The 17,893-nt window shown below is 28.8% G+C and overlaps 1 protein-coding gene across 6 annotated transcripts in view; it reads right to left on the minus strand.

Moving 5' to 3' along the window:
* The window catches only part of LOC142325138 (phosphatidylinositol 3,4,5-trisphosphate 3-phosphatase and dual-specificity protein phosphatase PTEN-like), a 138,531-nt gene that overhangs the window by 84,112 nt on the left and 36,526 nt on the right, over window positions 1-17,893 (minus strand). For all 6 annotated transcript variants that reach the window (XR_012756515.1, XM_075366733.1, XM_075366911.1 and 3 more), the window contains exon 7: window positions 10,154-10,317. Coding sequence is in view for 5 of the 6 variants with exons in the window: in XM_075366733.1 (XP_075222848.1) it covers window positions 10,154-10,317 (164 nt within the window). In the remaining variant the exon portion in view is untranslated. The remainder of the gene's footprint in view (window positions 1-10,153; window positions 10,318-17,893) is intronic.

Raw genomic sequence — 17,893 nt, forward strand, 5'->3', positions numbered from 1 at the left:
GAGTGAGTACCTGACCCACCAGCTAAAACACAAAATTTAGGTATTAAATCAGCAAATTTTGCAAAAACAAACTTTTAAATTATGTTTTTCTTTGAAGGTTGAGTATAATTCTTTTAAGTTACATAAGATAAGACCACCGGGTTGGTCTAGTGGTTAACGAATCTTCCCAAATCAGCTGATTTGGAAGTCGAGAGTTACAGCGTTTAAGTCCTAGTAAAGCCAGTTATTTTTACACGGATTTGAATACTAGATCGTGGATACCGGTGTTCTTTGGTGGTTGGGTTTCAATTAACCACACATCTCAGGAATGGTCGAACTGAGAATGTACAAGACTACACTTCATTTACACTCATACATATCATCCTCATTCATCCTCTGAAGAATTATCTAAACGGTAGTTACCGGAGGCTAAAAAGGAAAAAGAAAGAAAAAGTTACATAAGATAAGCCGTTTTTGAATATTAATTTTCTTTCTGTCAGCTTGTCTTACAGAGACACAATCCTTCTTGCCTGCCATCATTCAGCTGTGCTCATCATTCTGGTAAAGATCTTAGACACATTTAATAACATTTTCATCAATTACGTGACTGGGTTTCTTTTTCACAATTTGTGGCAAAATTCCACTTGTTTTAACTAATTGTTTGGAATGACGGTTTAAATACTGAGTAACACTAAACTCATTTGAATTTTCTGAATGCTCCAGCTGTTTCGTAATAAACTTAAAATATTAATTTTTTCCTGCATTCATGTAACTGTTTTCATTTTATCCTTTATTGTAATGATTAATTCTTCATATTTCCTACCTAAATCAGCATAATTTTGTGGTACTAAACTGGTTTCTTCTGTAGAAACATTTAAATCAAAGAAATCGTTTATGACTCGGCTATTTTTGTAACTTTATTTTTTAAATTGGTTCTTTTGTGCTACTCGATAATTTTTAAACCGTAACAAGGGAAATGACAAGTGCTGAACAAGCTTTATTCACTGACTAGACTATAACACTGAGGCTGAAATATATCTTGACATTCCAGTTCACTTTCTTTATCATCTTGTGGTTTTTGTATTCTGTTTAAGTATTTTGTACACAGTGCTCTGCCTGGAATTAATTTTAAATTTGGATTGCTTCTTGAAAGTGTCAAAGATATTTCTCAAAGAGATTTCTTAACCGGTTTAGTGTGATAGCTAAATGGATTAGAGCAACTTTTCCCACTATATGAAAATATTTATTTAAATACTAGGTTTTATACTCGGTTTTTTCATAAAACCTAGTAAATAATTTTTTTTTCAGTATATCCACTTCTTAAATATATCAATGTTATTTTAAAAGTTTCATATTTTTATTATCTTTATTTTTGTTATTATTTTTCTTTCAATTTTATCTTGGATTAATTTCATTTTTCAATTTTATCACTGTATTCTTATATTGTATTTATGGTTCTCTTGTCACTAGCTGAAATTTTAGTACTGCAAGACTTGTATCATGTAATTATTTTTTAAATCCACTTGGAAATCCACACCTGACCAATATTCAATAAATGGTTAGTTTATTATTTTACTCATTGAAAGATAATGGATGGTAACCTCCAACACAGTTATTACTATAGGGGGTACCTCTAGTTCCAATAGATTATGTAATAATTGTTTACTTTTATAATTTTACTTCTATTTTATATTGTTTGGTTGTATGTCTACTAAGCTTATGTATTAAGAATTTATAATTCTAAATAATTTTATCTTCATTTGTAATCTGTTTATTTTGTAGAATAAAGATTATCTGCTGTTCAGTAAACTCTAAAATATCGTGGAATACTGAAGATCTATTCTAAGTCAATTTGTGACATACTGTTTCAATGTGAATGCCAATTGAACACTCCATAATCTGTTTTTATAAAATGCAAGGGTTCTTACAATAACAATACAGTTAGTATAAATTATAAAAGTACCAATTACACCTCATTTCATCTAATCCCAGTTTCTCTACAGCTGAAATAAAAATTTCTCTAATTAATAAAATTAAAAATAAAAGTATCACTTAAAAGAGAAGTTCATTGCAAATAAAATTACTTTATAAACAAGTGTACATACTCAACCATAGTATTAACATTAGCAACAATACAACATATCACACTAAAATAATAACAGTAGCTGAGCCTTGAATAATGTTTACATTCAGGATTACACAAACATTCATGTCTATTCACTTTCGTGTTTAAACATGAGTTTGTGTGTATGAGTCATACTTTAAGTAACAAACTATCTAGAATATCAAATATAAATATATATCTAGACAAATCAAATATCAAAGAATATCTAGACAAATCAAAATATTTTGTATAGTAAGCCTACATTATTATCTGAAAAAATACATGCAGTGAATTTTTTGGATACATTGTTCATGGTTAGAAGGAACAGTGCTTTTGGCGGTTTTGATGGCTTCATTACTCGTCAACCCCTCTGAGTAACAAAATATATGTTATATGGTTTTAAAGTATATAAAATGTATTTACTACTACAAACAATTCAGATTTTTGCCACCTATACCACATGTGGTTTTTGGGCCCCAAAAATGAAACATTTTCAAAATCTTCCGATTTGGTGACCATTTTTTTTTCAACAATGGGTCAATTTTTTTTTTTATAAGTACTAACAATACCTAAGATATAAAAGGCAAAAAACAGGATTGTTACCTTAACCCCTTCATTATTTATTTTGGGCCCAAAATTTGAAAAAACAACAATTTGTAAACATAACTTCACTAAACATTACAAGATTTATTATATAACAAAATGAATTTTGAGTACACTAAGATGAAGTTCCATCTTTACTCTTTCTAAACAGCCCTTTTTGACCTCTGTATGATGTAAAATAAAAATGCTACAGCTTAAGGAAAGTGACAAAAATGGCTGTTTTTACTTGTTGGCAAGTTAGAAAATAGTCTATTACTCAAGGAAAAACATTTTTAAAAATATAAAAATATATTTTTTGGCCACTACAAGGTGGGTAATTATCATATATCAAAAATAATGATGCAATAAAATTTTTGAAAATTTGTTGAATTAAAATGGAATACCTCTTCTGGAAACATAAAAATTAAAATTCTTTTGATCAAAATTTGATGCTGTTCCCTATTATTTTCTCAACAGTATTACTTTAATAAACTTAACTAATATATATACTTCAAAAGAAGCAGGACTTACAGGATAAATAGATTAGCATCCGAAGTTAATGGGGCTGGAAAAATACCCATATAATTACAACAAAAAGTAACTGGTACCACACAAGAAGGCTGAAGCAGATGAGAACCACCATACTATATCTAATATTGATATAGCCATCCCCACTGCTTTTTCAACATGGATTACAAAAAATAAGCAAAACAGGAATGAGAGACAAATCTGAGTGGCACAAGCATGTAAGGAGAAAAAATAAAAATTATTTGTCAATGATCATATTCTTCTGGTAAAATAAAAATACAGATAGAAGAAACTCTAAGTTAACCGTTTTCTTACTATGACGGAAATTAGGTTTAAAAATAAATATGTCTAAAACAAAGGAATTGCTCATTAAAAGGTTAGCAATTCAAAGAACCTTATGCAGGTATCGTGCATATATAAAGTAATAGTCTGAAGTGCTGTTAGCCATGCATAGTGTAGGGGATAGAACCCACCAGGTTGGTCTAGCGGTGAACGCATCTTTGCAAATCAGATGATTTTGAAGTCGAGAGTTTCAACATTCAAATCCTAGTAAAGGCAGTTACTTTCATACAGATTTGAATACTAGATCATGGATACTGATGTTCTTAGGTGGTTGGGTTTCAATTAACCACACATCTCAGAAATGATCAACCTGAGACTGTACAAGACTGACTACACTTCACTTATACACTCATGCATATCATCCTCATTCATCCTCTGAAGTAATACCTGACGGTGATTCCCGGAGGCTAAACAGGAAAAAAGTAGGGGAAAGAGTACTATAAGAGGACTTTGTTAAGATGTCAGTCACCAATCAAGCAATCCATCCCCACCTTGCATGTTGACTGAGTTTTCTAAACTTTAATAAGTAACAATAAAATGTAACAGAAAGGATGAAGAATTACATATTATGATAAGGGAACAAAATATAACAGAAGTGGCAGAATTTTGTTAAAAAGATTAGATAAAGTAAGTGGAAGAAGTTATAGAACTTTGCTATCAAGGAAATAAAATTAAAAAGGATGAATGAAATAAGGTAGAAATCAACAGAACATAGGAGAGGATAGAAATTAATGATAAAATTTTATAAATAAGTTACTAGGATTGTTTATGGGAATTATTAAAGCGCAGAAGTTAATTAATTTGGTAATAAAAGGATGATGTATGGGGTTAAAAATGTAAAGGAAGAAAAAGGCTGAAATTTATAAGAAAGATACTTGAACATGAGAATGTAGGATTAATTATTAAAATAATAATGATTGTTAATGTTAAAATATTAACATGGAAAGGATTAGCAAAAAGATTAACAAAAAGGAATAGAGAAAAGCATCAATTTGGACAAATCTCTGATGACTCAAAAAGCCTTACATTTGATTCTAAATTTATGTTTTGTATTCCTTAAATTAAATGTTTATATAATACACTTAAATGTTTTAAGTATAAGTAACATATACATAAAATAACCTACTTAATAACATTTTTGACAGTAATTGGTAATTTATTTAAAATATATATCCTGAAATGAAATTTCTAACATTCATTTTAAAAAAAATTACAAGGCTGTTCAATAATAAAAAAAAGTTATTTTGAGAACAGTTTTCAACAATTTATTCAATCATCATAAAAGTATATAATTTTTTTTTAAATAATCCCCTAAAATAAGTACAAGCTTATCTCAGCATTCTGATAGTATTTTTTTTTTAACAAATAGCAAAGAAGTTTGTTGATATATGATCTTTTTTGTTTTACATTATTTTTCTCTAATTTGACTAAAATAATTCCAATGTACTAAAAAAACAACTCTGATGGGTAATACATAAACATGGAATATGGCAAAACCACTTAAAATCTTTCAACAACTCAAACAAAAAATTGAATTAATGATACTATAACTGAAAAGTATTTAAAAGCTGTTGCAGTATGTGGAAAAGGATTCTTGAATAACCAATCCTCCCTAGAAGTTTTATCTCATTTTTTTCAGTAATGTAGGTGTTACTTTCATTTTAAGCATGTAAGTGATAAATTTTCAGATAAACAAATACAATCTTCTTTCATTTGTCATTCTAACAAAAAAGGACAAATAATGTACATAAAAGTGGGTCTTACTATAAACAAATCTTGAGCATCAATGTACACTGATGGCTGGGTCTTGAATTCTCATCAACTAAAGAACCACGATGCGTATTTTGCTGCCTGGTTTCCACCAGGTATTTTCCTGGTTTTCCAGTGATAATTCTGGTTTCTTTCATATCTGATGTTTTGATTTCTTTGTGCCTGACTATAAGCAGTCATGAAACCCATGAGCAAGTTTAATGGTAATTCATTTTATGAATAATGGAATAAACTGTGCCAACACTTACATTATACTTTTCAGCAATTTCTTCAATGGAACTCGCCTATCTCCACCAATAAGTTCATCAATGTAAAAATTCCAGAGAAGTTACAACCTCAAATGGATGTCCTACACAATGCTTATCAGAAACACTTGTTCAGCCTCTTTAAACTGACCAACCCACTAGTAAAAATCTGCACAAATAATGCAATTAGTACGACATCGCTTCAACATGCAGCAGTAAATTTCTGACCATTTTACACTCTGAAACCAGAAATATTATCACTGAACGAAGTTCTTGAAAATGTATCTTTCAAGAAGACTTGCCAATGTTACCGAATGATAACGATATGTCTGTAATACCGGTTGAATAGCTGTTTTTGATAAAAAATAAATAAATGCCTACTTATGGTTCTCAAAGCACTTTATAATATTCATATATAGTTCAATATTTTGGCCTTTGATATTTTACTTACTGAATAACCCTCATGTGCCTAAGCAGAGAAAAAAAATGTGATAATCGAAGCAAAGCGATTTGTAACTGTAAAGTATAAGTTTCCCAAAAATAAAATATTAGCTAACTTCAACTGATTACATTTTGTTCAATATATTCCCAAGCATTTATCATATCATTTTAAATTTATTTTTTTAGAAAATTAAATTCTGTTACACAAATAATATTTTATCATGTTTTAAGATAATTATTCATGATTAAAAGGTTTTGTAACAATATTTAATAATTAGTTTCCTATTAATTAAAAATATTAGCATTGAAAGAATTTCATAATTACTATGATTAATAGGGAGAATTAATTATTTTGATTTAATGCATAAACTGCTAAGTTTATAAAAAGTATCAATGCTTCAGTGAAAAGTATCAAGAGATCAAAGAGTGTCTATAACTTCTACATCAGCTTTAAATTCATATTATAAAATAAATTAAATTTTAATTCATCTTTATCTTTATTTTATAGGTAATAAGTATTTTCAAAGAAATTCTATAGTTGTCATTACTTAAAAATAGCAATACTAAGAATGCAATAGCATTTATATCTGAAGACAATTAAGAATATTATAAACAATTCCTTGTAAATCATTATAAATGATTTTTTCACAACCTTTTCAAATAACAAATCCACCATCAGAAAGAAAGACAAAATATTTTTTAATTTTTCAATCAATGGAAACACTACCAACAACCAATTTGAAAAGAACTGACAGATGAAGGTCATACATAGGTACTCCTTCCATACTGACATTCCCCTCAACCATTTCTGATGCCATGAATTGCAATGCATATTCTCTCCATTATAATTAAAGTAGGAAAGTGGTTTTTATGACATACATATAGTGTGTAGTTAATATGAATAAGTAACTTACCACACTTTTAAATACAATTTACCATTATTGCTCTAATTAATAAAAATTTTATATTTTATATTCCAAAGAGATTAGTCACGATTACATGCACGTATTTTTAAATTAATTGCATCCCAAAATAAATAAACATGTACATGTTTGTTACTGATATATTAATGTTTAGATTTAAGAGATAAAAGACTTTCTAAGTCAAAACTGAATAAAAATTTATATTAACAGCAGAAATAAAAGAATTAAATTTAACAAAGTAGATACATAAGAATTAAAATAAACTTAACCAAAATAATAAAAATGGAATAATAAATTTATAAAATAATAAAACAAAGTAGAATATGTAAAGCATTAAAGTTAGAATTTATTTGCTGTTTATCTGTAAGTAAAAAAATAATAAATTTCATCATATAAAAGAAAATTAAACAAATCTGATTTTAAAGGATGGCTTAAACAACTGTTAAGTGAAATATCTAAAACAATGTCTTACTAAATGGTGCTAAGATGTGGCACTTATGAGAACATATATATACACACACAGAGTGTTCAGGAAGTTTCCATCACACTTTAAAGCCATATTTTTCCTATCAAAATAATGAAAAAAAATCACATAGCTCTGAAAATTCTTTGTTTTTGAGTTACAAATAACAAAAGATTTTATCCAAATATCTGCTTTAAGTCAAATAATATTGCCTTAAAATTGTATAGACACACATTACTGAGTATAATTACTGGTTTTATATGAAATCTTAATTAAAAATTAAAAAAAAAAACTATAATTTGGAGTAGTTTCTGCAAAAATTGTTGTAAAACCCAACAAAGAAACAAAAAAAATAACATCATTTTTATTATTTTTACTACTAAAAATAAACATAACATTTATTTTACTTCAACTATAGCAAGTTATTTAAGTTAAATTGGAGATTCTTATCACATTAAAAATATCTATTGCATCACAGAAATGCTTATCACATCTTGTCGTAAAGTTTATGGCTTAAAAATGTAGGAATTGCACTACTCTCTAAATAAAACAGTTTTTGATTATTTATTTATTATTAGCAACCAGATTATGAAGAATATTTATTTTTATGAAGCAACCAATTGCAAGAAAAATATTTATTATTTATTAAAATTATTATTTATTTTCAATTGCAAGAAAAAGCAATAAATCTTAATTAAGAGCTATTTATAATAAAGAGTAGCCGAATTGGTGAGGGGAATAACCAGAATCAGAAGCTTTGGTGAGATGAGGAAAAGGCTGACTTTCAACTGCCAACTGATTTTAATAGTATTGTAATAGAAATTTTAATACAACCAAATATATATACATACATATATTTGGTATGTAGATATATATAATATTTTTATTGATATTACGTGTATACCCATACAACTTGAGATACATATTATGATGGAAGGCAAAATGATCAACCACACTGAACAAAAGGTTAACCAACTGTTGAAGAAATAATTGTCATATATGTTGACAAAACTTTCAGTTTCAATTAGCTTTATACAGATTGTGACAACATGCAAATTCAATATATAATGATTCAGGAGGAAAGGGAAATAATTTGGCAACTGATTCTGAAGCTTGAAATAAGAAAAAATGTCCCAATAAACATGTCCAAAAACATTTTATTATCGAGTTATGACAAGCAAAAGATTTTGCCAGGAAATGAGGTCATACTGAAATCTTTACGGAGTTACAGAAGGGGTAAACTTGACAGTTTCTAAAGTTTTTTGACCTGAGAAATTGAATAAAACAGGTTGCAGAACTGAATCTCTCTGATTTCCATGATACCCAATGTAAAATGGGCAAATCTGGTGATGAAAAACACCTTTTTTTAGGTTTGAAGTACAATAAATTTGTTAAATGATGACTAAAATGCATATATTTTATATCAATACTTATACAGAATCAAATTCTGAGAAAACTGAAGTAATAAAACAAATGAAAAACAAAACAAAATTGACTACTAAAAACAAAACTTAATAAAAAAAATATGAAATTAAAAAAAAGTTGTAAAAATTAAAAACAGGTGTAATTAATAGGCCCTTTCATTCTAGAACATTGTATCTTGAGGAGAAATTATCTAGAATTTTTAAACAATGAATTTCTTAAGTGCTTGAAAATTTATTCTTATTAGCAGAATGAATAGAAATGAGTCAACAGAATCGACTTGATGGATATCAACACATTTCACAAATAAAGTAAGACAATTCTTAAATAAAAATTTACTGGTAAATGGATTGGACGAAGAGGGCCAATAAATTGGCCACCTAGATCACCAGACCTTATTCCCTTAGATTACAGTTTATGGATAAAATGAAAGGTATACAGGCAAAACGTAGACACACATGATGAACTGATTGCTCACATTCTCAATGCTGCTGCCCTCATCAAGGAACATGAAGATATTAGCTTAGTAACATAAAATATAAGGAAACAAGTTGAGAGGAGTTAGTGAAAGCGCATCAATATCAGCAGTGTAATTTTTGAACATTTATTGTAAATTATTATAGCATTAACCACAGCATTTTTTCTTAAAGAAATAACTATTTTAATTTTTTTAAAGTCTAAGTGTATTGTACTAAAACACGCAAATAATTTACTCAAAATTAATTTCAATTATCCCAAAATTAGATTTTCTACAAGATTAAATAATAAAATTTATAATTTCAATTATCTCAAAATTAAATTCTCTGAAAGTTATAATAATAAAATTTAAGCATCTATCAGTCATTGTTCCTCAAGATATGTGTTTTTCTTCGCCAATTTCTTTGCTTTATGTTTGATATCATAAAAACTATGGGTGATACAGTTCTTTGTAGGACCTGTTTTATTTGTTTTTTCAACTCCAAAAATAAAAAAACTATCAAGTTTCCCCTTATGTAACACCTTAAAAATTTTAATATGACATTTCACTGGGAGAACTAAAATCCAGGCACAGTTTTCCCCTAGCTGTAACCCAAAGCAAAGTGATTTTAAACATAAGTTTGCAGGAACGACTTTTTCCCCTATTTCAAGCTCTAGAATCATTTTCCTAAATTATTTCCTTTTCTTTCTGAATTTTACTGTATAACACCCGTTCAAATTTAAACTAGTAATAATCTCTTACAAAAAAAACTTTTCTTAAAAATTCCAGCCAATTCAACACAACTTTCAAAGTTAGAAAATAAAGAATCAGTTTGTTACATTATGCAACAACAGAAAACTTATTTGAATAACCTACTAACACTTTTCTTATTCTTACCTTCCTCATCATTTTTGGTTTCGTGAAAAATTCTAATTTAACATCACCTTGTACAGGGATACACTGTTCTAGATGAATGCACAAATTTGGTACACCTTTCTTCACCTCCAACAATGTAGATGAATGTACTTTATTCTGGCCTTCCAACACAACATACTGCATATCTATTAAAAGTAAAAAATGCTGAATCAGTACAATGAATTATTCTACAAAAGTTTTACTAACAACAAATTCAATGTAAAACAAAAGTTCTTTTTTTGTTTAAAAATTGAGGATTTAAAAATAATTGGGCATTCTTGAACAGCAGGCACAGTATTTGCACAATTAGAATTGTTCCTTACAATTACAATTCTAAAACTATGTTATATTTTATATGGAAATTTTTTTTCTTATTACCAGTAAGACTTAAAATATGATCTCTTGCATACATGCAAGGCATATTTAAAAAATAAGGGTCATTTGGTAATTAAAAAAAATTAACTTGTGAGAAAAGATTTTTACTTATAGTTTTAGTTTACTACATATCTACTTCACTTTTCCACATAATCGCCATCAGTTCTAAGCACTTTTCGTAACGCTGTACCAGTTTCTTTCCCCTCTGCATAGAAGTTCACCACCTGGGAATTAAACCAGTTGAAGATGGCAGTCTTGAGTTCCTCGTCGTTTTCAAACCGTTGTCCACCAAGCCACTTATTCAAATGAAAGAAGAGGAAGTAGTTGCTAGATGCAAGGTCGGGACTATATGGAGGGTGGTCAAAAAGTTCCAACAAAAATCTTGAATCTTCTTCTTGGTTAAGGCAGTGGTGTGAGGACGCGCGTTGTCGTGAAGGAGGATTACGCTGGATGACAGTTTCCCACATCATCGATTTTGGATCGCAACGTCACAGTTTGGTATCAACCAGAGAATCAATCGCCGGCCACATCACAATTTTCGGTTCACTTGTTCAATGATTTCGTCGGTCTGAATACTGGGCCTGCCGTCTGCTCTTCATCATGCACATTTGTGTGGCCATTTTTAAAGTCTCGACACCATTGTCTAACCTTTCCTTCACTTATTACTGTAGGTCCATACACTAGGCACAACTCCTTATGAATTACAAAGCAGCTGAAGATTCTTTTGCACAAATCGAATCCACCTCTCACTTTGGTTTTCCTATTAGGAAAAGAATAGCAACATTACCAGCAATTTGACAAAGTAGGTGATCAATCTCAGAGATATCCAACCTGAGTGTAATGTTCATAAAATAAATTATTTAGTTACTATAAATTACCTCACACTATTTTGATAAAAATTTATCCTACAAGTGAAGAAGTTGGTCCCACTTGTTTCTTACACTCAGTAAATTTACAAATATTACTTTTAATTCCAAATATTATTTTTAACATTAGAGTATTTCAATATTTTCTATATTTCATTATAAACTAAAAGTTTCAGTAAAGTTTAGAACATTATTATTATGCTTTATGACATAAAATTTTCTCTTTTTTTAATGGAGTATCTCAAAAAAAAAGAAGTATAAAATACATAAATATATAAATAAGAAGTAATTAAAATTAACAATCGGGTTAATCCATTTGAAGTATCCCAAAAACACATAAGCCGGTTGAGTTGCTTGACCAATTTAAAAAAAATTGAAACTTACCCACTTGTTTCCTACATGTTTCAGGACCTTAAAACTATTTTTATTTATTTTTATTTTTTTCTTTAAGCAGTTTACCTGCAGCGGCCACTTTTGTTACAGTGCGCACACCTATTTTTGTGACTGTAAGAGTTTACAGAAAAAATCTTAACTAAAAAACTATTGGTCCTGGAAGGATGAAACAAACAGCAATTTTTCATATTTTTCAAGGTAACAGATTGGTCCAGTGGTTTATTTACCTATCTCTCTTCTTCCTATGAGAAAATAAACAATAAAGTTAAACATGAAAAATTGTGAAATTTCACTTTTGGTAATTTTTTCAACAGCCAGGGATGGCACAAACAATTTGAATTATTTTTTTATACGTAGGTATATGTTAGTAGTTTTATCACAAATAATATTAATGGTGTAGCATAAAATGGATATGCTTACTCCTAAAGTTTTATGAATTTTCGAAAACTAATTTTTTTTTAATTCAAATTTTGGCTTTAAATAACTCTGACAGGGCTGGTAAAAAAATCTCAAATTAGCACAACTAGCAGTGTTTTTGTATATGTTTATGGCAAATAAAAAAGTTTCTTAAGTATTGCACTAATAAAAAAGATATAACCTCTCAAAAATCATGAAAAACCTGAAAAGCAATACCATTTTGACTCACTAAATAAGTGTTCCAAGAGGGTTTCTTGTCTTCTTTGCACTTTTTTATATTTAGCCCTTATGTTGTTGAAGTTGACGTTTTCAATATTTTTAAAATAGCTTTTTCTTAATTATTAATGATAGCTCATAATTTAATGATAATTTAATCAATACAAGTAACCTAATACAATTTTGATTCAAAAATTCTTGTAAAATTTGCCCAAACATTGAGATTTCAATGAGTAGCCTACATCATTTTTCAAGAATCATTTTTATTTTTGTGTACACTATGAAAGAAAAAATAGACTGCAGCAAAATTTTAATTATTCTTCAAACAAATAGCCTGTTTTTGTAGCAATGAAAGTTTATTATTTAGTGTGGTTAGCCAACAGCTGTGATATCTCTTATAATAATTCTCTTGAAATTGTGTGAGAATGACCAGTCACTGTAGTTAATTCAAGTGGTGTCAACTTTATCAGGACTTTGAAGATTGGTACCCAAACTTCGTCTTGTTGAGACTTTTGAAATGATGTATATAGTCCAGCTGAGTGAAAAAAATGAGCGTGCACATTGTCATTTTCAAGGCTACTATCTACCACTTCTGAAAAATTTTACATTTTTGAAAAAATACTTTTGAAACTGTTAACACAAAGAGACTTTCCAGGAACCAAATTTAAATTTGGAAAAATGTGTTCTATAAGAGCACAGAGCTTAAGAGTTCTTAAGTTTTTCTTAACTGTTTTTTTTATGAAATCTAAAGGGTCACAACAGAACTGTCCATACAGGCGACTGAATTTTAAAAAAAAAACATTTTTTCATGATATTTACAAATACTAGTGACATCTGAATTAGCACGTAAAAAAATAAGTTGTTGGTTTTCATCACTAAATTTACAAATTTTAATGAGTTCTTTTGGCAATGTACTATACACTGTTTATGACATTCTTCATTCACATAAGTTCCTATGGAACATTGTTCTTCCATTGTTTTATGTGAAATTATTTAAAAATAATGTAAAAATTTAACCGATTTTAAAATTTGCAAAATTATTAAGTAAAACTATTTAATAAACACTTCCAAACACAGGATGAAATTTGAGACACTGTAAAGATGTGAACATGTCACTGACTAATGTCAGACTAACCAGTCTGTAAATGTAAAGCCAAATGATGCAACAAGCATAAATGAGAATGTTGTACCATAAATTTTCCTGACGACTGGAAATGACTTCAAGCACCAGTTATAACATGAGCACTGCAGTTGAATGGTTCAAACAAGTCAATTTCAACTATAGTAATAAGTATAAAAGTATTAAAGTGCCAAGAAGACAAGAAACCTCCTTGGAGCACTTATTTAGAGAGTCAAAATGGTATTGCTTTTAACAAGGTTTTTCAAGATTTTTGAAAGATTATGTTTTTATTAGTACAGTACACAAGAAACATTTTTATTTGCCAATAATATCTACAAAAACACTGCAAGTTGTGCAAATTTGAGATTTTTATCACCAGCCTCGCCAGAGTTATATGAAGCCAAAAATTTTATTTTTTTTAAAAATTAGTTTTCAAAAATTCATAAAAATTTAGGAGTAAGTATATCACCATTAATATTATTTATGGTAAAACTACTAACATATACTTACACATAAAAAAATAATTCAAACTGTGAATGCCATCCCTGCCTCTTGAAAACATTACCAAAAATGAAATTTCACAATTTTTTATGTTCAACTTTATTGATAATTTTCTCATAGAAAGAAGAGAAATAGGTAAATAAGCCACTAGACCAATCTTTTACCTTGAAAAATATGAATAAATTGTTTTTTATTTCAACCTTCCAGGACCAATAGTTTTTTAGTTAGGAATTTTTCTGTAAACCCTTACAATCACAAAAACAGGTGTGCGTACCATAACAAAAATGGCCGCCACAAATAAACTGCTTAAATAAAAAATTAAAAAAAAATGTTTTATGGTCCTGAGACATATAAGAAACAAGTGGGTAAGTTTCAATTTTCTTTGAATTGGTCAAGCAACCACCCTTGGGTCACTTCAAATGGACTGACCCAGTTGCAATGGTCAACACACAGCCAATAAGTAAACGTAGTAACTGATGCTCATACTCTTGACTAGTACAAGGTATTCAACTTAAAAAAGGCCGCATCATTCAATGATTAATACAAAATTACATATTTTTGTTAAAATAAATATACTGGTGCAAGATGGGTAAAATGTGGAAAATGTTGGTATAGCTGGAGCTGTAATGGGGAGGCTGTTAGTGCCTGCTTATTTAAGTACTGTCAGTCTGTGTTGAGGATTGGCTTTTGAACAAGGTTGTGTAATCATATGCTGTTGTTTATTAAAAAGTGGTTAACTGTTAAAGAGGAAACTTATTTACAGGAAAAAATCTCATATTGCGTGTTGGTGAAAATTCAGAAAGAAATTTGAAAAGAAAGCACAAGTGAAAAAGTGTTAATCAGAAGTTAGTTAAATAATTTCTTGAGGCAGATTGGGTGTTAGACCAGAAATGGGCCTGACATAGGTCAGTTTTAACAACACAGGTCATACAGGACATTAAAGCAGCAGTTACAAGATCTTCTCATAAATTTTTATGGAGATTAAGCCGGTAAAGAACATTTCATTCGGTTCACCCCACACTTCACTGAGGAAAGCTGAAATGTTATCTGTATCGAATGCAGATTGTCTGTGAGCTAACTAATGCTGATTATGCTAAAAGGGTTCTCTACTGTCAAGGGTAGAAGAACTTAGAAGTGTGGTTTACCTTGGTGAATATGTTAGTAGTCAGAATTACTGGACCTGAAGTACTGAAACCTGAACGTTGTTTTTTAATCTTTACACAAAAAATAAATTGGTGTAAAGTGCAAGGTTTCAAAACAATAAATAACAATAGCACCCTTGCTTTTTGAAAAAACTGTGGATGCTCCCATCTACCAAGAAATGAACATGTCTGCTGGTTTATGGCCACTTGCCATAAACATCGCTCTACTACGGAGATGCTACAAGGCTTTTTCAATGGAATAATCATTCCTAAAGGATTGTGGCCACCAAGATCCCCTGATCTGACTACACCAGCTTCTTCCTAAAGGGTTACTTAAAAGAAATTTTGCATAGGAGCGATCCAAACACCCTGTAGGAATTTAAAGACAAACAATACCAATGCCATACAGAAAAATGACTAGAAACAGCTAACAAGAGTAGCCAAGAACATGGGCAAATATGTTGGCAAGTGTATAAGTGGATGGATATCATTTTCAACACCAGTAAATTATTATGTAAGTGTTTGCCAATAAACTATTATTTATAGATTAAGTGATTAGAAATCTTTTAAGTTGAACATTCTGAATAATCCAGGATTAAATGTAATAATGTGTAGATCTGGTAAATTTTGTTAATGTTAACTAAGAACAATCAATAACTCTTATGTCTATGCAACCAATTTTTCTTTTCAAATACTGAATATATATAAGTCTAAAATGATAATTGTCAATTTATTTATATATATATATCAAAATATAAAATGTCAAAGCCAGTAATAATAAATAATTATGTACTTTAATATTTATTAGCAGGTGAAATTTATCAATTCCTTTATCATAAGTATATTTAAGGTATAAATGGTTTTGATTATGAATAGTTTTAGATTTAATATTGTTCCATTAAATTCTTCTCTGTATTTATGTATTTCTTAATTTGAATTTAATTTTTACCTCAGATATTTTTTTGTAGACAGGTCTAATTTCCTGCCAAAGAATTGTATTCTGGTGCAATAAATAAATATTCATTTATTTGTATGTATGAGGCCTACTTTACAACTTTGTGTGATAATAAAATGAAAAAGGGTTTTAGACATCATTTTAAAGCAAAATCTAAATAAACAAAAAGAAACCATATCATAACAGCAATTGTTATGATTCCAATGATACAATGATATAAATTATATTGTTAAAAATTGAATTTCAACAAAAATTGAACACAGTTTTTTTAACATCCAAATTTACAAGTGAATGCTTTCACAAAATGTTTTAATATATGTAAGGCCAGTCAAAATCACCTAAAATAACCATTTGGGAATATTTTTGCAATTTCTCTTTAAAAAAAAATATAATACAATAATTATCAAATAAAATATATTTTACATTATTAAGTAATATATTTCAAGTATTTACAAAGTAAATAATTTGTTCAATTAAGATTTTCAACTGATTCTAAATCCAGTGTCATTCCAAGTCAGTAAGACTATATCATATGATTAAAAAGTAACTTAGTTTCCTTAAAATTTTATAATAAATGGTAGGGATATGAGCATAAATATTGAGAAAAATAAACTGTAATAAATTTAATTTTCTAAGAATATGGCATAGTTGGTATTAATACAATTGTATAAATTAAAGTCTCACTTTCCAACAATTTTAAAATATATTTCTAAGTACTTTCGGAGTTGTTATTCTATCATCAGGGATTGCTTATAAGATGTAATTCAAAATTCATGTCATACATTAATTATTTATTATATTATAATTATTATTTAATAATAATTATTTATTAATTATATTTAAATTAAAATTGTTATGTTCATAATAGTAGGTTGTCAAGAAATAAAAAAATAATTTATAAGTCAATAAGATTGCAACGTCATGTAAGACAATAGTCATAAACATCTTACGAACATGACATTACAGTCTTATTGACATATAAATTACACTGATAAACAAACTTTTTGTTTACTAACATGCGAGACATGAATTTAATCTGTTTTTTTGATGCTGAAAACGAATATGAACTCAGAATCTTTTATCACCCACCATTTTTGAAAAATTCTTAATTTTAATTAAAGATTTTTTTCATTTTTCAACGTATAGCTAGCATTTTAAGCTCCTATATTGAATTTTGTTAGCTCATTTTTTATTAACTTTATTAACTTAATTTGTAAGCTATAAATAAAAAATACTATACAAAGAATTAAATCATATCATATTATGACATCTAATACTGAAGAGTAAGCCTTCATGGACAAGATTAATCATATCTGAGCAGGTCAAAACATGTAGCTGAAAACTCAGCTATCTTGTTTGTATTAAGCACTGAATTTAGGAATGAATTAATTTTGTTACTCTGTATTTTAATTCCTTAGATGGTTAGGTTCGGTCAACTAAATGCCCAGGATGCTTATGTAATCCAGGCTGAGTTAGGTGAGGTTGTAGAGAGACAGAGCCTCGATGTTGTCCTTCTGCAGCATCCATATGCAATTAGAGGTGATCTGCCAGGCTTTCAGAGCTGGAAAAAGTTTTGTATAGGGCATACCTGTATGTCAACTATTCTGTGCAGGAAGTTGCTTGATAGTGTCTTTATATGGCAGGTTTCTGAGGCACATCATGTTGTGGTCAGACTTGCCATTCACGGACAAAACCATACAGTTTTTACTTCATATTTCCAATACAGGGATCCCACTG

The sequence above is a fragment of the Lycorma delicatula genome, chromosome 1 (genome assembly GCF_047948215.1).
Source record: "Lycorma delicatula isolate Av1 chromosome 1, ASM4794821v1, whole genome shotgun sequence".
Taxonomy (NCBI): domain Eukaryota; kingdom Metazoa; phylum Arthropoda; class Insecta; order Hemiptera; family Fulgoridae; genus Lycorma; species Lycorma delicatula.